The following is a 24,016-nucleotide window of genomic DNA, read 5'->3' as shown; positions in this document are numbered from 1 at the left end:
AATCCCAATGAACTTTTTTACTTTTCTGAAACACCGTTACTTCTAGTCACTGTTTATCTACACATACAATTTTCTTTTTGAAGAACATTTCCCCAATGATAATGTTGCATAAGCACTTTTACAAAGTATAAACTCAGTGTTAAATTACATAGCAGAATAAGGACCTCCCAAATAATACATAATTCCATCTGCATTCATTAGTTCCATAGAAGATCTGTCCACTCAAGCACAATCATTTTAGTATCATGAAATTCTACCAAACAATGCTTTTGTATTATGGATAGTCTCTGCTCATAAAAATATTCTGAATTATGCTTGAGTATCAGACCTTTTACAAAATTTTTCTTTTAAATAAGTTTTACTTACGTAACGTTTCAAATAAGCAAACCCCCCTAAAATTCTGTAACCAACCCAATCCAATGCATGAAGTGGATGCTGGAAACAGGCTGCTAACATAGAAGGTGGCATCAAACAACTCATTTGTTTTCTAAAGTAAGGATTCTCAGACACAAGAAATGAGTAGTCACACTAAGAGAGACAGATATTTTGAATCTCCTTTGTAAAGTGAACTTCACAAGTAAAGCAGTGTGGGAAAGTTTATAGTAAGACAGAGAGCATCATTCCTAGCTAGTGAATAAACAAACCTGAGAGGAAAAGCTTGAGGGTTTGGGGTGGGGGATTAAAAGTTATAGCCTCACTAGGAGCTAAAATACATTCATTACATAGACACAAATTTGTCCCTTCCACAGCATCAGATTTAGCAATTATGCAAAACAAAGTCCAAATGAAAGATTTAAATTATAATCCAGAAAAAAAAATTTATTTATAAATTCTTTAGTTTTCAGAAACTATCACTGCACGTCTAGTTAGTTAAAACTGTTTAAGACCTACTATTTAAACAAATATTAAAAACAAACTAACAATAAAACAGCATGCAAATAATGCATACACAAACCAATACAAATGGATTTGAACTTTAGAAATGTAAAGTGAGTCTCGGTACAATGAATGTTACTCTCCAGATGGTTTCTGTTTTTAACACATTTGATTACATTAGAAAAGGTATCAAATATTATCTCATAGTTCACAGCTGACACCACCAATGTTTATATAACCTATCATGAATACTGATTTTTGAGAACAGTGAGGCAGATTATTTTTGTGTCGAAAGAATTTCACATCAACAAACTAGATTCTGACTTCTCACTCAAAACAGTTTTCATAAAGCATTCATGCAGTGTTCCATTTGAACTCTCTGCAATGCGCAATAGGTATTCTAGTTTTTCAATTTGTTAGTCTGCTGTATTAAATGAAGACTTTGTGCTCTGCCGGCATGGAAAGTGCTAAACACAATCGAACTGATTTGGTTCCAATGCACATGCCAAGAAAGAGTTTAGCAAGTTGAGTAGTTGTACAGGGCAAGACCATAAACTCTCCAAAATGAAAAGAACCAATCTTTTTTAAAGAGCACAAACTCACAGGTGGTTGGAACATGGTAACTTAATTCACATATTGCCCTATACAAGAGACACTGGACCAGGTAACAGCATATCTACGTGCACATTCATACATTCTGTAAACATTATAGGAAGGATATTGAATTCATAATCCTATACTTACAAAGATATACAGGCATCTAAAGATAGAGACAGCCATTTACTTTGATGCAGAGAAGCAAGTAAGTAGGGTCTGATGCCTAAAGTCAAGGATTACTGAAAGTCAGTGGAGAGTTAGAAACCTGCTTTTTAATCCCTTTCAAAAATTCCAGTAGATGACTACTTCCAAACACAGGTGTTTAAATACCTTTGAGGAAAAGAGGGTTTCTTCCATTATTATAATGACAGTATTAATTCATGAATAAAAACATTGCTAAAAACTTGAAGAAAATCCAATTTCTTCAGAGAATTGTCACCATAGTGTACTATATTTTGAGAATGATTTTTTGTTTTGTTTTAAAATTCTGTGCCTTCCCTAGTAACATAATTAGATATTTGAGAGGGGATAAGAAATGGTCAGTTAACACTTTGAAACTCCTGCATTAATTCTCACACAGTGATTATCCTTCTTTGTATGATCCACATTCTCATCTTGTACATATATTAACTGATGATCAGGCCTGTTTTACATTACTACTAATAGCACTTACGTGATGTTTTTGAAGCAAGAACAGTGGTTTTTGAACCAGTTAAAAACTGAAATCCCAGAACATTTGCCTGGCCATCCTCACACGGATCAACAAAGTCTGAAAGAGAAATTTAAATACAGTTTTCTATAATTCGACACTGGTATTCAACAAACCTCAAGCCATAGCCAAAACCATATCAACCTTTGCACAAGCAATTTAGAAAAGGCAATCTGAATGAGGCTGCTCCCCTTCCTCAGAAGGAAAGAACATCAGCAGTAGTTTGGTATACCCTCCCTTCATTCACAGGTGGAAGCTGAGCCACACACTGCTGCTCTTCCCCACCCTGGAAACAAAAGGTAGATTTCTCAGAGGCTCAGTCTGTACCATCTAAAAAGAACTGTGGTTAGTGTACAGCCCAAAGACTACCACCTTTTACCGGATGCAAGGTCACCTTTAATTCAGATATTTATGCAAAAATTATGCAGAAATTATCATGAAAATGTTTAAGCGCGCTCTCTTTTCAGCTTTCAGCACAGAGCACAACAAACATTTAGCTTGCTAAAACTAGTTACTCTGCAAAGTCCATGCATGCCCACCTTTCTTTTCATTCCATGTAGTGGATCATACCAGGTTAAAAGGCTCAATTTTAGAGTACCATATTTTAAAAACTACTCCATGTCACCTCTCCTCCCAGCCTTCCCCTAAAAATAAGGCAAAACAGGGAGTAGAAGAGATAGATACAAATTTTATTGAGTACACCAAGAATCCAAAGTTCTTTCACAGATCACATTATAAAACAGCATGCTTTTCTTTTTTTTCCCCCATCACTGAAAATGGGATGAACAGAAATCAGAAGATTTTAATATCTTCTTCTGGAACACATTAGGCCTATGCTTTGTGTTATATTTTAACAATGCATCCCTAGGCTAAAAATAAAATATTTTGAAAAGCATTATTTGAAAAGCTATTTTGAAAGCTTTATTGCTTAGCCATAGTGGAAGCCTATGATTAAAACCCCAATATGTAGACCTTTGAAAAAAAGTTTCTCTGTTTCAAGTATTACACAGCACACCCATTTGAGAGAAAAGGTATATTTACCTTGAAAGTGACAAAAATCATTCTACCAAAAAACCCAACCATGCCTACTCCACTGCTCTCAGACAAATGTACTATATAAGCTTTTCAAAAAGAGGTGCAGCTCCACCTTAGAAATATCATATTAAAGTTGTTGGCCCATACAGCTCCCAGAAAACTGTTCCAGAACCTTAGTCCTCTGAAGTTCAGAAACTTAATCACTGCCAGACTGAACTTATTCACAATCGCTTTTATAAGCCCTGTTTATTCATTTCTTCTTGTGCTAATATGATCATCTAGATCCATGATACAGCCACAAAATATTTACTGAAGGCAACTGTATTCCCTTTTTTTGCCTGTGTTTTAAGCTAAATGAGTCACTGTTTTTGAATTCTCCTCTTCAAATCCCTAGATAACGTTCATAGCCTTTTTCTACACTTTTGAGTTTGAATTAATTTTTCTTTAATATCAGCAACCAACACTCAGTGTGCCAGTGCATAGTAACATAATATTAGTTTCCTGCGTGGAAACATTTTGTCTAATGCATCCTCAGTTCTTATTCGTTTGCTTATGATTGTACCATATTGTACCAGAGTATTCCTGTGGTTACTTCCACCTCCTCTCTTTCTTCCAAATTCTGAGTACATAATTACAGCAGAAATAATTTGCATAACATTACACTTTATAGTATTCAATTTTGTTGTTCTTTTTCCAGTCCTAAATGGCACCTAATTCCTCCTTCATACTATTTTAATATTCTCCTGAATATAAAACGTAGCTCAGGTTCACGCATCAGAAAATATTGCTAAGTACATGTCTTCTTTTTGGTCCGAGAAGGCTAATGAAATTATTAAATAATATCAGCTCCACACCGATACAGCAAGAATTCCACAAATCTTCCTCCAAAGCAACTGTACCCCTTACATACAACATTTACCACTTTTGCTTTGCCCTGCTCATCTTTTTTTACATGAATGCCCATGTTTTCCCCATTACAACACCACTGATGCAATTTTATGTAAAATGATTTTCTGGATACATAAAAATTAGATCTACACATGCCCACTGTGTAAAGAAATCTGCAGTTTTACCAGAGACAGATATACTAGCCCAGGTGGATTATTACTGAAATACTATGCCATCATTTCTTTCAAAATATACTTTTTAAACATTCTAAAATTAGCTCTGTTAATTACCTCATTACTTTGCACGGATAAACAATTCCTGTTGGAGTTCCTAACACATTTCCTATTATAGACATATTTAAAAACCTACCTGGAAAAATGGTGAGAAAACTGACGGGAGGTTTATTGGTATCAATAGTTAGCTTGTGGTTTGCTGCTTTTGAAGGTTGAGCTGGAAAGCAAATTAACTGCAAAGGCAGCCTGAAGTTACACTGTGCAACTTTTGGTATTCCTAAAATGAAAGAACACAGATTAATCTTTCATATCCATATTCTGAATACAAGATACTTCATACTGCTGTCCTCAAAGAGGTATAACAAGGTATTTTTAATGTGATTAAGGAATATGTTAAAACAAAAACTATGTAAAATTCTCAATTTTTGTTAAATTTTCCACCTAAAATACCTCTAAATTTGAATACTTTTAATTACCTTTTCAAGTGAACATTTTCAACTGAATGGGAAAGTAAGAGTTATTAGCCAAATCCACTGCATAACTGTATTTATACTAATTAACATGCAATGAAGATTAACATTTTATTTAATGCTCTAGACAAACAGTTCTACTTTAACATAGACAACAGCTGTGTGATTACTCCTGATGCTTCGAACACAAAATTGAAGCATGTACATTTGCATCAGGAATATCACAAACTAAATCCTTTTTAAGAACACATTTACTCTTTTTTTTATACTCTTAAATAACATCTATGCAACCTTCATATCATCTGTCAGAGGTTTGTGGCTTAGAAAAAATATATCTAATAGAGATTATTACCCAAAGGTATATTAAATTCTATCTTTCAACTCATTGCATCATAATAAAACAGAACTGTAGAACAAACTGGCTACTGCCTTTGGTACTGGGATCTAATATCATCTGCAATTTTACCAGAATGGTGCAAGAGAAAAGAGGAAGTTTTAACACTAACATTTAGAAAACACGTTCATTAGAATGTGTCAAAAAATTGCTCAAATATAAACATTGTTTAAAATTTTTGGCATGTCAGAAATTGCCCTGTACCTTCTATGTGAAAGGTAAAAGCGCTTGTTGCTACGAAATATGGAGTTCTTGCTCTTTTGGGCACCCAGATTATGGATTTTTTTCAGGAGGATTTTTTGAAGCAGCAGCTAACAGGGAAACTTTGTTTTGTTTGGATACAGACATCACTATAGGCATCAATATTCACCTTTTTGAGAATAGTATTAATGTCATAGCAACAATCACTCATTCTCTCCCAAATAACCCACAAAACTCAAACATTAACCCCAACACTCACCTCAGCAGAATTTAACAAGTACATTTTTAGAGAGAATAAAGTAAGTTACTGTCATGGATTATATGGAGACAGAAAAGTCATGAAACTGATAGCTACACAGAGGTTATCAGTCATGTAAGCTTAGCAGGTTAGTATAAAAATAGAGCTCAACCATTTAATAGTCATCCAAGCAACCCTTTTTGCTAACAATTTTGTTTGTTTGCTGCTTCGCTATCTCTTGCCACGAAAAATTATTTCTAAGACTCATCTCAGGGGAAAGACGTTACTAGAAGGCTCAGATTCATCCCTCTGGTTGTCTGTTCATTAGCTCTTTTGGCTGGCTGATAATGCCTCCAAGTAACTATTCTGCAGCAGCTTGTAAAAAACAAAATCAGTGTAAAATGAGCAAAAAGCTTAAGACAGGTCCTCAAAACGAGGACATCCCCGGGTTCCAAGGAGAATTCCTGAAAAAATATTTGACAATAAACCCATGACCTTTCAGAATGATTCATTCAACTGTATCTTCATCATCTGATGGGAAAATTAAAATCTTCTCTTGATGACAACGTAACACAAACATCTTACCATTGAACTTAGATATGGAGACTTACCAACAGGAAAAAACGAGTGACAAAACTAGCCAAAAAGATTTTGAAATATTTTTATACTTAAAACAAGGTGGTTTTCTTCTTGTTTCAAACCAGCTTTTCTTAGACAGTCTGTTCTCAGTCTGCCTCATCATAATTTTTCAATACCTCAGAAAAAAGTTAAATCAAAACTAAATCCAATAGTATCTGGCTTTGGGAGGGGACTGGGGAGATTTCCAGTTGATGAGTCCAAAACAACTATATATAAGAAAACCAAACCAAAAAGCTCCAACAAAATTTATCACTACAGTGAAAAACTCTTGCTGGGAAATGCTTTCAGAATTTTTCAGAATTTCAAATGGTAGTAAAGAAACACAAAGCAGTAGCAAAGTGTGGGAGCCAGAACTTCCTCAATCTTTTGGTGTTATGTCTAGTAATACATCTCACTTCATCTAGAGCTGTGATACATTGCATGATATACAATTTTAGCACTGTAATAAAGAGAAACTGTGAAAAAAATTCAGATTCTCTTCTAATCTGAAACACAACAGAAATTTTGTAACATTATCTTATAAGTTACTACTGTTTAAAGGCATACTATGCACTTACCTGATAAAAGAAATAAAACAATAACATGCACTGTAGTTACAATTTCACTTCCAAATTACTCATGCTTTCATCTTAATTATATTTGAAACATAACGTTGATGTACATGATAAAAAACATTAAAACTCTAGGATGTCAAATATTCAGAGAATTTATGCTTTTTCTGGTATTGATGACCCTGAATTTAACTAGTCCAGTGCACCTCACAGTAACGCAAATAAATTTTGTCCCAGATAATTCTACGAAGTTTACTGTGTTCCACAATACTCTTCAGCATCAGGTTTTCACCTTGAGTAGAAATTTCTTAAAACAAAATCCAAGTCTTCTTTTTTAGAATGTTACCCTTTCAAATTATATATATTTATTTTTATATAGTTTCTTTATATATTTACTCTATTTTTTAATAACTTTTTAAATTACTTTGTATAGCAGAAATCTGCCACATGGTGATAGCTATTCTTGCCAAGAGCAGTATTTTATTGAGATTATTTCCTGTACAGCACCTCAAGGTCCCCTGAAATATCCAGAAACCAGAAAAGGAAGGGAACCATTAACACAGTTATCTACTTTTTTACTTCACTTAGTACGCTCGTAAGAGCATAAGTATTGAAAAACAAGACTAACATACATACATCTATATGTATAACTTCTGTTTAGGAAAACTGCAAAACTGAAAACACCCTTTCAGTTGATCTCAATCTATGACAAGCAACTTTTTTCCCTCCCCAAAACGTGAGGGAATTTGTACTTAACATATATTTTTAAAGTTACTAAAATATCTCCTACAAAAACTGTATCTTTTCAACACATGTACACAACTACATTGCAAAATTACCCTTCTCTTTTTTTTAGTCTACCTATACATAAGCTAACTTTCCAGTCCTGTTTTGTCTTTTAATTGTACCTTTTGCAAGTATCATATCTACCACAATCACAGCTAAGTTTTGTACTGCCGGTATTCTCAGTTAGAAAGCAGCCTTTTAGCCTTGAATAAGATGTTTCCAATAGGAACTGGAATGAAGAGATGTTAAGTGACATCATTCTCAGAGGTACTCAGTCCAAACAGCATAGCATTAGCTACAAATCCATAATAGCTGTTTCAGTTGCACCAAAAAAGCTATAATTTAGCCGTCTAAGCTCTTGCTGCAACTTGAAAAAACAGCTAAAAATATGGTAAAGAAAGAACATACAATTGTGTTTTCCATTTCCAATCTCAATGCACAAGGCACTTAATACTTGGCAAAATTCCTATGTTACATATAAGAAAGTGCAATATACTTCACCAAGAAATGTCTTTACTACTTTCTATTTTCCCCATGGGTAATTGTCTTCTTATGTCTAAGTCTCATTTACTTTCAATTTTCTCAAATACTCACACCTTCATAGGATCAAACCAAGGATAATAAGAACTTACAGAAATAAGAGGTAAAATAACAGCTCCCTTCCAAATCTGCTTTATTCAGCATACATTGTCACTCCTGAAACCATTCAAACTTTGCATTTTTTTCATTCACTCACCTTCAGGATTGAGCTCTACCGTATAACCAGCAATGGGACAAAAGAAAAAAAAAAATATGTAAGATGCTACTCAAATAAGAAAAAAAGAAAATGTAGTAACAGGTTTTAAAGAACTTAAGCCACATTTGTTAAGTAGACAATACATAAAGACATACTACTAGCCAAAAACCAGACATGAGACCACATTCATCAATAGTGCAATCCCATCCAACTGAGTGACTCATTAGCCTTCAGCTGTATGAATCCCACAGAGATACACTGAAGACTCATTTGGCCACAAATATGGATATCTTAAAAAACAAAAGAGGAAAGTCTCTATTCAGATAAAATACAAAGGCACTTAATTTTTGTTTACTAGTATATTACACTTAAGGATTTGATTGCCTTGTACAAGTAACACTAGTATTTGTATGTAATTGAACAGAATTATCCCAGCTTAATAATTTAAATTAATATCCAGAAATTTAGCAAGATCTTAATTATGCTCCTTTATTTAGAAGGCTTCCAAATCCTACCATTAAAGGTAAGTTTTTAAAATTTCTTCTACAGTTCCCTAATTCTGTTAGATGTCATGTCTTCTGGGGATTTTTTTTAATTGCATATAAACAATCAAACATACTTAAGAGAAGATTTCTTTACTTCCCTAACTAAAAGGCTTGCAAAATCCAACCTAATATCTAAAATATAAGTGTAAGTTTAACTAGTATCACCTGAAAGAAATAACACATTCATTTGCTGGTGAGAAATACCCTTTAAGTTTGATAGTCTGGTCTTGCAAAGCAAAATCACAGAAGCAAGACCAGCAAAACAAAAAGCAAGCTTTCAAAATCAGAGGATCCAGTCGTACCACAAAACCTGTCTAAAGCCACATCACTAAGTTGGACACTTATGAAGGTACAGCATCTCATTCACAAGGAATAAGCAGTCAGAGTCACAATATAGAGGGACTGAAGTTGTACAAACTGTTTGTGCAGGCTCTCAAGAAAAAGGGAGGATCATCCTTTTCTCTCCCACCCTCTGCACATATCTGCAAGCCTTGTCTAAAGAGGGTAAGATCAAGTTCTTTAAAAACATGAGTTTCAGTTTTGTCTAGAAATAAACATTTCAGTCATCACACAGCCTAGACTATCATCATAAACACAACGTTTCAAGTGAGAAGTGATGTGAAGTAAATGCTTAAATAAAAGTGTCTACACAGGATAAGGTACTCAGGACCACCACCCTTCATAGAAGCCCTAACTCCACATGTATTTATTTGATGCCAGTCTACTCCATGTCATCCTTCCATTTGTGCTGGCACAGTTCTGTGTTTGCACAGTGAACAAAATCAGCAAATCTGGCTGAGAAATAACTGTTGATTGTGTGAGCACAACAGGGGAGGAGGTGCAGGAGCAAAGCCAAGCAGTGAGAAGTGAAGAACACACAGCTTAAACTGGTTTATGCTGCGTTTAACTTAACATGGAAGCCCTGCCTAAATACAGTTTCTCAGTAGCCTGACACATTCACAATGCTGTGTGTAGAAAACTAAGCTAATCAGTCTTCAGTTATGGATAGCAGGGTAAATTTACATATTCTATCACTAGGGTCATTAGGGCATTATAGAACAGAACGACTTAGTTTCTATTCCTTTGGGTTAGTTGTTTAGAATGAATATGTTCAACTGTGAAAAGGGAAGTGAGGAATAATCACTCTCAATGCTTATTCAGATCTCCTCCTCTGTGGGGAGGCAGTTGTCATCACATTTGTTGGAAGCCCAGAAGGCTGAATGGTCGTAAAGATGTAATTAACTTCTCACTCCAAGAGGTGGTCCCTTAAAGAGCTGAACAGAAGCAAATTGATAGGACAGGGTGGGAAAGCTTGTACAGCTGCTTCCCAAGCCATAAGCATATGATTTTACCTCTATAAGACCAATTACATAATATTTTATGTAGCATCATTAAGTTAACTAAAAATGAAGACTAGACTCTGATGCACATTATTTCTTTAATTACTACTGCCTTCAATATATTTCAAAAGAACATTTATAAGAAATATGTAAAGAAAAAGACCTCAAAAAAGGGAAATCAATTTGAAATCTCCAGTGGCTTACCTGTTGGTGTATTATACGAAAACACACAATTTCCTTCTAGTTCTGATGGAGAACAATTCCCCTTCAAAAAGACAGACAGGACCACCGTTTCAGATGAATCTGGTTCTAAAAACAATACAAAATTAAATCAAGTAATAGGAGCATCCAAATGAAAGCAACATATTTTCTAGCACTTTGGGAAATATTCTACTAAATTATAATAGTTGTTTCCATCAGTTCACCTTTATGAAATCACTGGACATGCTTTTTTTTAAATCCATAATTTGTAAAAGGCAGACTAGTCTCTCCAACTTATAACTATCTTGAAGCATAACCAATAAAACAATTCAGCACACTGAACACAAAGACTATCAAAACAAATGCAGTTTTATATCGTGATTTTAATATTTTACAAAGCCATTAGCCCTTTGTTTCTGTCACATGTTGAGAAAACATAAGAACTGTCCTTTCAGATGAGACCATCAGTCAGTAAAGCCCTGCTTCAATATGGACTATTACTGCACATTTCAGAGCAGAAATGGTCTGCAGTCCCAACTGAGGCAGCAGAACACACTTCTCCGGTCTTCAGCTCCACTTAGTGTTCAAGGCAATCCCATCTGCAGCCTTATCAACAGAGTTGGAAAAAGGCTAGAATCACCAGACAGTTGATGCTACGTTGGGAACATATGCTAGACTGTCCACAGGTAAACAAGCTTTCTGTCCCTGCTTTTAGCTCAGCAGTGCCATTTCTACATAGACAGAATTGCCAGCAAAACAAAACGCCCCAGCAAAAGTACCACAGAATAACCGATTTTTTTTTTCCTCCATCATGAAGCTGCCACCCTGCCTCTCCTCACCTGCCGTGTAACATACCGTAATCAAGGAGGCAACTCCGTTCCTTTCTACTTTGTCTTCCTCCACCAAGCAGTATCTAGAAGCTGCGGAGTGCAGGCAAGGCAAATTTGTAATTGCTTTAACTGCAGTATATCTGCAACAACGCACTCGATGGAGGCTGGATTATACCTTTCAAACATCCTCAGAAAAAGTAATATGATACAATAGCTGTAATGGTACTATAATAAATTACCTAAATCATCAAAGACGAACTGGTCACAGGTCACTGCTAATGGAGCTTGTACACATACTGCCAGGTTTGGTTTCTGCGCAGTCACTCTGCTCTGTATTGTTATCTAAATCAAGTGACATATAGAAGTATTGAAAGGAAGCAACAAATTAATCTCTGTATAACAGAAAACAAACATAACCAGCAAAAGATATGAAAAACCTACACAGACCAATTCAGCAACAATGTTTAAGAACTTCAAATTTCAACTTCAAAACCAGTATTTTCCTTTTACAATATTTACTTACAGCCAATAATGGAACACAGTAACTTGAAAGGCTACAAAAAAACTGAGGGGACTTCTCATGTTCCTTGTAATTTTAACCCAAGACAAACTAATGCTAAAGTGTTAATTAAAATGTTAATATTTTGCAAGTGTCGTGCATTTGTTCTAATGTAAATAAAAATAAAATGTTGCCTCTTTTAGGTGACTAAGTAAAAAAATCAAAAAGAATAAAAACCAAGCTAACCAAAGAAATTATTTCCTTTAACTGCAAAGAGCAATGCATAGTCTTGTGAATAACTTTAGATTCAAGTTCTACTTGATTTTTTTTTACTGCAAACAAATTCTAAAATTCAATATACAGGATACCCAGCACAACTACAACTCTAGATTATGAGAGCTAACCTAACCATAAACCTGGAGTGGTCCTGGTTGCTTCTATTGTAGGCAGTTATTTCTCTGCAAAACCAATGGATATCAAAAGAACGTCCTTAACTCAGATCTAAAATGAAAGTATAGTGGTGACTGAGATCTGAATGTGGTCTGCATATACACAGACCATATCTGTTACCTATTATCATTTGGTTTGTATTGCTGGTCTATCAAGGAGCTCACTACAGCCAGGTTAAATCAGTTTAGGAAAATATTATTAGTTATAAAATGACTCAAGTGTTAGGAAGTTTGACTACTTTAACAGAATTAACATCAACATTTATTTTGGTTTAACAGTACTTTTGGGCTGCAAACAGGCCCTCAGATCATCCATCGCTATTAATGCTAGCAAGGAAGGACCACATCTACCTCTGTACATACATCAAGTAAACTTTGCCACATTTTCTGAAGCCAGGAGCTCAATAAGATGAACAATGAAGATGGAATCGATAGCCTTACAGATGTTATGCCAATTAAATAAGCTAAAACATGCAGACACGAGACCACACACTTCGGAATTTGTAATCAAGACAGTAACATTTAAAGTTACTGGAAAATGCTACTTCAGAGCATTCCTCAATTATGTTTGGCTTTCTGCTGCATATAGGAGCCTGAAGTGAAGAATCCTCTTATCCAGAAACTTTTGTCAAAAGTATCTAATTTTATTAAAACTCTTCTGACAGGCCTGTCATTGGTGCAAAATTAAATTTAAAAATTAAGTTTTTAATATAAAAGTAAGCGTCACAAATTCTAGAAGTTTTTTTAGAGCACAATGCATTGCCTGCAGATTTTTTGGGTACAACGACCACCATTACAATGGTCAAATAATATTCATTAGTAACATTACCTGCTTTGCAGAAAACATGCAAGGTATACATATACACTAGTTGCAGTTGTGCAATTCAAGAAAATATTTAATTTTAAAATTTATCATAATTGTTCCCAACTTGTCCAAATTCAGTGGTTAAGTTCAAATTAGTCTGACAGGAGTCATAACATGCAACCATAACATACAATTATTTCTTACTTTCACAAGAACCAATGCTTATAACTTTGTAAATATTAAAGAGTTGAATTCATTAATTAAAAGGACTTTTCCATCAACTGCAATTAATTAGAATGGAGACATATGAAGATCAGTTAAATGAACTCATAGGAAAAAATATTCTGGAAAACATGGAATGCATGATAACTCCTACATTTACTATTTTTGTTTCATTAAAAAGTATAAGATGCATAAACAAGAAAACAGAACGGGGAATTATGATGTCTTCCCATTAAAAAGCTTATCAAATATATTAACACACCCATGTTAATTTTAAACAGTGTTTGCCATTGGCCTTACAACAGCAATAATGAGCAGATGAAGGAGAACAATGGGAGTTACCTGTGTTCCCAATACTGAAATCATAACCACCCTCCAAAAATTGAATTTGGCAATTATGAACACAATACTTCCCTCTGTAATTACTCACTTATACAATACATTGGCTCCAATGTAAACTAAAAGCTGATAAATTCATACTTTTCTGGAGGTAATTTAAATCTACGTTACATATTTTAAGGTACCCTTCTATTCACAAACAGCCTGATTCAAAGTCCAATGCCTTTCATTTGAACTGCTTTGAGCAAAACTGTCACAGACTTTATCAGTATGAGGATTTTATCCTCTTATCATTTTAGCATTTAAAAATGCAGAGAAAGATGTTTGACCAAGTACAACTAAACCACACTAGTGTAAGGGAATCTGGTTCAATAAATAGTCCAGTTACCCTCTGAACTTTTCACTCAAGACAGAGGGAGAACTCGTAAGGTTCTCAAAAATAAGGCTCCATTGATATTCCTAGAAGATCCTCTCAAACTCAGAAATAAAAATCGTAATCCTTTTTAGGCAATACTGAGGAGAAACTACACTTGCACACACATGCATATGCACACACACTCACACTTTCTTTAGAATCAGTTACAGGCAGCAACTCTCACGGAGGACTGCAGTGATGTCAATTTTCAAATTAGATTTTCCTAGAATTTTTTTTCACTAGCAAAAGCTATGAAAGTCTTTTTAAAAAAGAAAGTAAATTTTTGTTTATTGACAACTAAAATGGCAGCTGAAGATAACAAACTTCACATTTCAAGTAGCGAAACATTTATTCCCTTTGAAAAGTGCTGGAAAAATTATTCTTATAACTTCAAAAACAACTTCATTCCATCCTAATAATGTTTTTGTGTCTGCTTCTTGATAAGCCTATCAAAAATAAAACTCCAATTGCTTTCTGACTTCAGCAGAAGGCTTGCTAGAATGACACCTTGTCTTACTAAGGAGAAAAAGAAGTATATATTGCATTTCAAATTTTACTCATTTTCATGATCCAAGTGAAATACCTAGAAAGTGACAGGTTTGTTAAAATTTGCCACCACTATTTGAATGTTACTGTTTGAGTTAGGCACAGTACCTTTACTGTGACTGATGGTACTGTCTCTGCTTTTACCTCACTGTCAATGGCTTGCTGTGAAGAAAAAGATGAAAACAGAGTAAATTCAATATTACACATGAATGAGTGAACACAATGAATGCAATATTACTTTCCTACCATCGACTTGGTAAACAGGGAATTAACAAAGTAAAGGACTTATCATTCCTATGACAGATTAAAATACACAAAATACATTTCTGAGTTCCTTCTGAAAATGTAAAGCCTCTGTTTGAAATTGCCTGCAAAATGGATAGCAAAAGGTCATGAATGTTGTGTATATAAGAAACTAATACACTCTGATGTATATATGAATATTTGAAACTGTTTTGTTTGGCACACCACTTTCTGCTGTATATTTATTTAAATCCTGGAAATACCTTCTGTTATTCAGTAGGGAAAGGTGACTTCCAATCTGCCAATATATTATATACACACCATGTACTATAAAATCATCACACTATCTTATAATCAGAAATATATTTTGAACTTCAAAAGAAACTTATAGCAGGCATCTTGCTACTCCTGCTAATTTCTATTTCAATAGGTAATTCCACCTAATTCAAAATTCATCTTGACCTTGCAGTCTATTTTCATATCTTATTTTATGCTTATATTTCATTTTGCAACTGGTCAGTCCCTACAGTTTAAGGAAATGTTCCTGTTTGTTTAAACTATTCTATTTTAAAGAAACACTTCACTTCTGCTATGATACCAAATTACTGACTTGAACTTATAACTTCTCATGATAAAAGAGTAAATTAAGAACAATCTGATGTCCTCTACCCACCCTCCTTTTCATCCCAACATGCCAGCATAAGGTCCACATCTGCAAAGTTCCTAAGTAGTCAGGAAGCTGGTAGGCTCTCTGGGTTCTAGAAACAGGACTTTCATTTGTACATTGTGTATCTTTTTCAGTTAAAAAAAAACATAGCTATTTTCATACTGGCTTGTCATGTCCACTGTCTCTGGTGACCAGTGGTTGATCCTGAAGAAAATAGCAGGGATGCAAAGAGATTGATCCTTACCATATTCAGCTTTCAGAATTCAGCTGGACTTCCTGGATCAGAGGCCATACACAGAAGGCGGTGTTAAATAACCAGAATGGTCCTCCACTTACTTATCTAATCCATTTTAATACATCTATATCCTCTTTGCTTTTACCACACACATCGTAATCTAAATCTTTTCACAAGTGCAGAAGTAGTATCTGCAAGCCTGTAGGTTCCAAGATCACTGCAGAAGCCCTAAAATGGTTCCCACATTTGCTGTATTGATCCTTCCCCATGAAGTATCTTACCAGATTTTTCCTTTCTAGATGGCTACTGAAGGAACTCCCAGGAAAGCCTACCACACATGAAACTAAGATATATGGACAGCTTGGGGAAATTAAGATTCAAGGCTGTGGTTCAATTGATATATTGAGTTACTTATAAATGAAACAGACCATTTGCATCTGGAAGGTTGACTGAACAAGCACAGCAGCATTAGAGTATTCTATGTACCTAACAGTTCTAAGTGTTGTGAGCAGATTATTGCAGCTGACCAAGACTATGTCACACTGTCCTTTTTTCCACAGACAAGTGCTAGGACACTAGCACATTATAAAGAGGTCCCTTTATCAAAGAATAATAGTAGTAGAGGTAGCAGTAGTAATAATAACAGAGTTTAAATAAATAGATCAAATATATATATGAAATTATTAAAAAGCAGCTCCTTCTGTATTTTTTAAACAGTAAGTAGCCTTGAAAATCAGTTTTGTAGAAATTAGTGGCCATAAATTACTAACTACAGATCTTCTAGTGCAGTGAGTATGTTCCGAAATGTTAAAGTGAAAAGTTTTAAGAGACCATATAAGTTCTCCTGAATCCTAATTTGAATTTATTTTTATAAACTACATATGTATACAAGATGAATAAACTAATTAGGCTGCAACACCAGAGAATATTAAATGATGCCTTGCCAGAGAAAGATTATTTCTTACAATGCATCTTTGAGTGGTTTATGTATTCTATCTTTAAAAGATCCACAGGGTGACACTTCTACTGTTTCCCCCCATGTTATTAACTGCTCACCATTACAAATTCTCACCACTACAAAGTTATTCCAGATCCTAAGTTCTTGTTCGCTTACATCTGCTTAGCCAAGAATCTAAAGGTCCCCAGACAGAAGATGCTAAATAATTTTAATAATTCTAGTTAAAATCATTAACAAAAGTGCGTTTTAATTGATGGAAAACTGGGGGCTATGCAGAAGCTCAGTCCCACAAATATAAATACACAGTAATCACTATCCATGATAAACTATTATTTACTCATGTATGAAACTAATGTTTTCAGAGTCATTTCCTTTTTATACAGGTACATACAGATTCTGCATCCAAATTGGGCGAAACTTCTGCTGTGACAATTAGATCTCTGTGTTTATCAGATTTGGGCAAAATATCTGAAAGAAAAAGTACATCAGCTCTCTTAAACATGCAGCTACATTTCTGAAAATAATACAATTTCAACAGCATCAAGTTTCAGACTTACATCATTACACCTACTAGTGTAAAGGAAAAAAATAACCATGTATATGATTTTTGACCAAAGGAACTTCCCAATTTTATAAGATTTCTACAGACAACGTAAACCTGGATCTCATTCTGGATTTCTGATTTATGTATGAAAAAGGATTTAGATATATTCTATAACAAGATTTTACACCTACTATCCATGATCTTCAGAGACTGTAAGGAATTTTCAAACTTTTGTCCTCACATGCATATACTAATACACCTATAATAAACAACTGTCTCCAAAATACACACCACACATCTCATGGCACTTTCATCTAAATAATTTGATAATGAATACATTAGACAAAGAAAGATTCTGTGCCTAATAGTGTAAAATTAAAATAGATTTTAGAAATTCCTCTGCGTAAGAAGGTATATGTAAGTTTTATGAACAGAACATTATATGGGGCTTGGTTACAATATATTAACTGATGATTTCCAGGACTGTCAACATACAAGGCAAAGAATGCTATGAACTCATTTATATCCATGATATAAAACGTTATGCAGATTCACATGCGTAAAAAAAGTTGTAAGGATTAAAAGCTAGGCACTTAAATACCATGAGGAATTACATAATCTCCTCTTAAGAGTCCAGAAGTCCAGCCATAAGGTATTTGCATTTTTCTGAAAAGCACTTTTATTTCTTAATACTAAATGCATTGGAAAAAGAAAAACCCAAACAGGAAATGTATAGTTCCTAAAGTAACAAACAGTAAAGGCTTAATGTAAAGGGGAAATTAATATAATAATTGAGAGCACGAGCACATTCAGAAAGCTGTAAGAATTTTATTACACATAGGGTCCTGAAAATGACCCAGAACTAGTAGGCAGCGCATTATCTCTTTCTAAGAGGGTCAACGGAAGAGGTTTTGATGAAGACGGAAAATAAGTTTTCATTATCTTGTGCTCAGAGAAAAATGCCTCCCTTTACTACAAGGAAAAAATGCAAAGCAAAAAACCATTCCTCCAATACCACATACCAAAGAAGCCTAGGCCTGTTTCATACTGCCACATTTGCACGCAACTGGTTCTGCCAATTACACATAGCTCAGCACAATCCATTCCACTTGTACAGATAAGAAAATATCTTCCTTTTCTATCCCTTCTTAACCATTTCTCTTCAGGTTGCTTCTTCAAGCAAACTATGATGCAACTTCTGTCATATAGTCATTTTTCTATTAGAAATAGGACAGCGATCACAACCAAAGTTTACATGTAAGTATCAGCTTTTTGTTACTATTAAACTGAGCCAGAACACCTATGTTTAATCACTTATGTCATCCAGACTGATGCAAGTAACACTAGATTTAGGTTAGTATAACAGTTAAGATTTTAAAATATTTAATTGGTTTATAATGTAAATCCTTATTCTTCAAAATGTATAAAACAGCTTAAGTTCAACAGTTTAATGGTCAGCACTGGACAGAAATACAAGACATTTATGGAAATAACTACTCTAAGTTTTTTTTAATATGATGACCTAATTCTAAATACCTTCCATGTTTGGAAGTCAAAATGAAACAAAGAAAAATTATTTCCATATAAGGGTAGATATTTTCAAAACAACACAAGCTCTTACTGCATAAACGTGAATCCAAAAGACAGAAAAGTCAATGGCTCATTTTAAAGATCATGCTTAGGAGTAACTTAATGGTGACCAATGTTGAAAAGTGTTTTGTATTCAACTAGACACGATTAGCAGTTATTTTAAGACTTAGCTAAAGTTCTAAGAAAAAAGCCAAAATGAAACAAAGCCAAAACATCTGAAACTGAAAGGTATTCTTCATAAGTAAAATGTTTTGTTGTAAAAAAGGTTCTCACAAGTTTTACATCCAGTTAAAGCCAAATACAACATCATTAGAGCATCTCTCCACAATGAAAAGAGCATTCATAAAAACTCATCTGAGAATACCACTGTAACACCTTAGATCAGATTAGAAAGACTGAGGAAAAAAAGTAAGAAGAAAAGAGAATGGGGAAGAGATTAACAATATTCACAGTAAACTTGTCAATCATACCATAACTTTTAATAGAAAAGTTATAAAGGACCGCTATGTTTCCTTTCTCTCTCTCTAGATCGTCCACACAATATGTTAAAACTAATACAGAAGTTGATTCACTTCAAATGGATTTATTCCTTCCATCATGCTTTTCTTTCCTTTGGTTACAATAGCCAGACAAAATTGTGAAATACTTATAAAGAAGGGCTGTGGTAAATATCAATGGAATTTACCCACATCTATATGCTTAAATAGCCAATTACTGGATTTGTAAAATTTAAAAAATTATATTAGTCTATCACAATAATGGACAAAGTTATATGCAATTACAAAAAAGAAATCTTTGAGTTGTAGAATCAAGCTCACGACTGCAGAGAAATAATTTCTTATTTTCTAGGGATTTCAACTGTGAGCTTTTTCGCTCTCTTTTTCACACAGCAAGCCACAACTATTTATTTAATGCATTTTAAGGACAGGCTAACTATCATTAGGAAAAGATTTTAATTGGTTCTTTCTATTTGTCTAAGATTTTTCCATAGTTTCCTGTAAAATCACATACTTCCAATACCCTGTGCAAGTCAGACACTGTTTAAAAACTCAGTTATGAAAACACAAACTTTGAAGGATATCTGTAGAAATGATGTCCCCTTACCTGAACAAAATCAATGCAAGTTATTAGCAAAGTATGTAAATTCCAGAATTTATCATGATCAGTTATTTGGGTTTTGATATCTCTCACTATGTTCTTCAAATACAATCGCTTTTGAAAGCAGCTAAAGCAACAGGAAAGTTGCTTTAACAAAAGTCATTCTTTGTTAATTGCATGACAAATGACAAGCCATTTGTTATAATAAAACAGAATCTGGCAATACTTTTGCCCTCTCTGAAGCCTAAGTATATCAGACTGTTGCTGTGAAATTCCTTAGGTTTTCTTGCCTTTGGGTAGTACATGCACTGTCAGTTTTTTCTCTGAACCCTTGCACTAGTGAGAATTATCTGCAACCTGACGTAAATATCTTGAAAGTTCCAACAGGCATTATGAAAATACAAAGAAAAAAATCTGTATCCAAGGGCCTTACAGTCTAGGATTTTGTTTGTACTTTTTTTTATTAAAACCTAAACTTTATTAAATATTACATTTCCTACAGAAATGTAATTAAAGTATGAAAATAAAACAAAGTATTTTAAAATGCTAAAAGGAAAGTCAGGTGGTTAAAAGTACATACAACTATAGAAAAGGGAGAAGTATACCTTGTGTTTTTGTGGCCTCCTTGATGATTTTCTGAAGCTCTTTCATTTCAGCATCGAATTCTTCATAGTTTATTTCCCTAGAATCAACCCGAGGAGCCTGGAAGAGTGAAGGATCAGTTCCAAGGTAGGAACACTGAAGATGCCCATTGTCACTCAGAGTGACTATAACACCCTTCAAGTCTCTGCATAAAAAAAAAATAAAGCTCATTAAGAAACTGGGAAGAATCACAGAAGAAGTAACATTGAATTTATGCTGCCTCTACTGTTACATCTACAAATATAATAGAACTTCCTGGTTTTAATGATATTCTTTCACCAAAAGAAAACAAGAATATTTATTCTTCAATTCAGATGTGTTTATTAATATAACTCCCACTTATTGCAATCATACCTAAGAACCAATCTGTGCTAGATAGATGACTAAAACATCACCCAGGTATCTCAGATTCTGTATAATCAAGACAGGTAAAGGAAAGGATCAGAACAAACAAGCTGAGTAGACAGTACAGTTGTAACCTTTTTTATTCACAGATTGTTACTTAAGTTTCTTGAAGTATGGATATTTAGGTTGGTATGCAGGAAGAGGAATTAGCTAAATGGAACACCAAGTAAGGGAAGGGAAAGGATGCATTAGAAGAAATCACTAACAGATGGAACATGTTCACAGTGAAGACAGCAATAGGACTTTGATGGTGTCAGTAGCTCCCCTAACCCATTCTTTGGCTGCTACTGCAGCTACTGTGCTGGCTTCAAACCCTGACTGGCTCTTCCTTGCAGTATCTTTCTGAAAGGAAGCCACATGGATCCAGAACATTCCCCTTGCACTCCTCTGGATCAATACAAATGAGTGTTTTATTAGCTACACTATAGTTTCTTTTCTCTCAAGGGAACAGTACTTCATTGAACTTACTCCTACAAAAACCTCACTCATTTTGTTTATCTGATCAGGTACCATGCAAATGCAAGATTTAGGAAAGTATTTAACAAATTATGAGACAACAGGGAGTACTCCCAACATTTTGCTTAACTTGAAGGTTATTCCTAAACAGAAGAGGAACTGAACAGTAAAGAAAGACTGGCATAGATGTTAACAGCAAAAGTGAGGAGAAAGCTAACTTTCATTTTATTTTTTAAAATGCTTACTCAACTGAATAAAAAGCGTGTATTTATTCTCATAATCATGCAGCGACACATTCATGCCAATAATTTGCTCTTATTCCATACTTAAAATATCTTATAGCAGACACTGCCGTTGCATAAGTGTCATACAAAGCAAAGATAGATCAAATTTAATTCTTAGATATAAAACTTCATTTTGATATGAAAGCCTAACATACTATCCCACTAATTAAACCCATGTAAAGCATTTCATTTATATAAGTGTTCAAGCTATAATTCATAAAGGATTAACAAAAAGTCTTTTAACTTACATACGCTGATACCTTTCAAGCACCTCCTTTAGTACAATCCTCATTAAAAAACAGGTAGCTATATAAAAAAATAGAATTCTCTCTGGTTTCCTACGTTGTCTTGTAGCATGGCTCCAGTAAACACAGATAGCAAACCTCATTCCAAAATTTTCCAGGGTAATAGTAATTATGAAGGCAAACAGGTGTCACAGATTAACTTTGATAACTGATGGTCCAATTGGACAGTCCAAAATGCCTTTTTACAGAACGCTAAGGCCACAATCCCAGTGTTGGTTTCACAACTTCAACCAAATATTCTGGAAGAACTATGCGAGATCATCTGAACTCTGTACAGTCATAACTGCATACAGAAATGAAGACCCCACAGGGCACTATACAAATTAGTAGTTGCTGCAGATAAGTTTGAGCTTTCTCTTTCTACAGAAAGTAATTTTTACTCAGTGAGTGAAGTAAATCTCCTGATTGAACCATGAATGTATGGAAACTGGTTGGGGGTTTTTTTGGACAACAGGTATCCCCAGTTAGTCCTTCACCGCAGGTAGAACATGCAAATCTGAACTGCCTTCTGGAACAGAACACACATAATACGGCTCAAAACACATTGTTCCCCTTATCTATTATATAAATTCATCTTAAACAGAAACAGTCTTCTCTTTTGTGACTACTGTTCCTATTGCCACAGAAAAGCTTCCCGCTACCACCGCAATTTTTACCTTATATTAACATTCACTACAAAAACTAAGCAAACTGTAAGAGGAAGCTGTCTTTGTGGGCACCATAAGGCTGGAGATGCCAAGTCTCCCCCAACAAATACTTTAAGAAAAGAAAGAAAAAAAACTTAATACTGACTTTCAACTTACATATCCAGTACCTGAGTTAGCAGCCGTTCTGTGAATGTGATGGCCTATTTGTGAGCTGTAAGCTTGGGGTTTGCATCCGTTATTTCTGACAAATTGTAAACACTCAATCCAAAGTGAGAGGAAGTGGAACTATGCACGAGTCCTGGTTTCTCTGGCTGCTTGAATATTTGTTGCCGACTATAGTTAGTTTCCTTGCTCAGGGCTGGGTCTGCTGTTGGAATTACATGCAGAACTGCTCATCCTAGTTTTCTTACATCCAAAAAGCTCTGTACAACACACATCTGTGCTACATTTACAGAATTCTGGATGGCACATGGAACAAATACATTGGGCTAACCCTGAGATCTATATACGAACAACGCAAGGAGATAGACTATTGTGAATACTTGGACCATAACACAGCCTTGGTAAGGTATGCAAACAACACCTAATGCAAAGGACTTTGCTTAACGCCTGCCAGGCGTTTGCGAAGAACTTTGCCACACTGGCCATGGGCACAGCAAAGTCTTTAAAAAAGGGATATTGTTGAAGCAGATGCTACCAAATACACTGCCCCACACTTTGCTATTGAGTTACAGCAAATAACGAAGTTGCTAAAAAAAAAAAATGGGACAAGAGAAGCTGCATCATGAGCTCATTCCACAACTGGAGAAAGAAAACTGACACCTGAAAACAAGACAATTTCTAAAATTTGCAGCAATGGCTTTGGACTGTCTTAAAATTTCTTTCCTGAGGCTATGAATCTGTTAAGCTAAGACGGAAAGATCCATGAAGACATCTGAATGTAAATCAAAAGGGCATGAAGAAATACAGCTACACTGTTAGCAATAAATCTTTGATGATATACTACTAAAGTATAATACATTCAAAAGTGGTTTGTAAATACAGTCCTTCCTATGCACCTTTAAGTTGGCAGTCATCTGCAGGTAATCAGTCTATCAAACAAAATCAACTCAAATCAATGAGGTGAATTTCCTATATAAATTATGCTTTTCTTAACTTCTGAATTTATGTCAGCATTACAGAATGCACATTCAAAAACTCCATCTTAAAACAAACTCATTTCAACCAACTTTCCTGTTAAGTCATGACATCCTTTAAGTCTGCACTACCTCAGAGACAAAAGCATTGGTTTAAGAAAGCAGCATTACAAATGACACTTTTCCTTTGCTTCAGTTACTGTTCTGCTGGGTCCTAAGAAGATTGTTCAACATGAAACATATACAAATATAAAAAAATCCT

The 24,016-nt window shown here is 34.6% G+C and overlaps 2 protein-coding genes across 6 annotated transcripts in view; one reads left to right on the top strand and one right to left on the bottom strand.

Moving 5' to 3' along the window:
• The window catches only part of LSM5 (LSM5 homolog, U6 small nuclear RNA and mRNA degradation associated), a 756,742-nt gene that overhangs the window by 498,497 nt on the left and 234,229 nt on the right, over positions 1 to 24,016 (top strand). The gene's annotated exons all lie outside the window — the stretch shown is intronic.
• BBS9 (Bardet-Biedl syndrome 9) overlaps positions 1 to 24,016 on the bottom strand; it is a 308,542-nt gene that overhangs the window by 230,329 nt on the left and 54,197 nt on the right. For 4 of the 5 annotated variants that reach the window (XM_050915804.1, XM_050915803.1, XM_050915806.1 and 1 more), the window contains 8 exons: positions 20,485 to 20,666; positions 17,039 to 17,115; positions 14,653 to 14,706; positions 11,509 to 11,611; positions 10,443 to 10,547; positions 8,354 to 8,368; positions 4,475 to 4,615; positions 2,147 to 2,242 (listed from right to left, as the gene is read on the bottom strand). In XM_050915804.1, coding sequence (XP_050771761.1) covers positions 2,147 to 2,242; positions 4,475 to 4,615; positions 8,354 to 8,368; positions 10,443 to 10,547; positions 11,509 to 11,611; positions 14,653 to 14,706; positions 17,039 to 17,115; positions 20,485 to 20,666 — 773 coding nt within the window. The remainder of the gene's footprint in view (positions 1 to 2,146; positions 2,243 to 4,474; positions 4,616 to 8,353; positions 8,369 to 10,442; positions 10,548 to 11,508; positions 11,612 to 14,652; positions 14,707 to 17,038; positions 17,116 to 20,484; positions 20,667 to 24,016) is intronic. The other variant, XM_050915805.1, reaches the window with a different exon arrangement.

This window comes from Gymnogyps californianus, chromosome 2, assembly GCF_018139145.2.
Source record: "Gymnogyps californianus isolate 813 chromosome 2, ASM1813914v2, whole genome shotgun sequence".
In the NCBI taxonomy this organism is placed as follows: Eukaryota; Metazoa; Chordata; class Aves; order Accipitriformes; family Cathartidae; genus Gymnogyps; species Gymnogyps californianus.
Note: the sequence above shows the minus strand (reverse complement) of the source record. Positions and strands in the feature narration are given on the sequence as shown.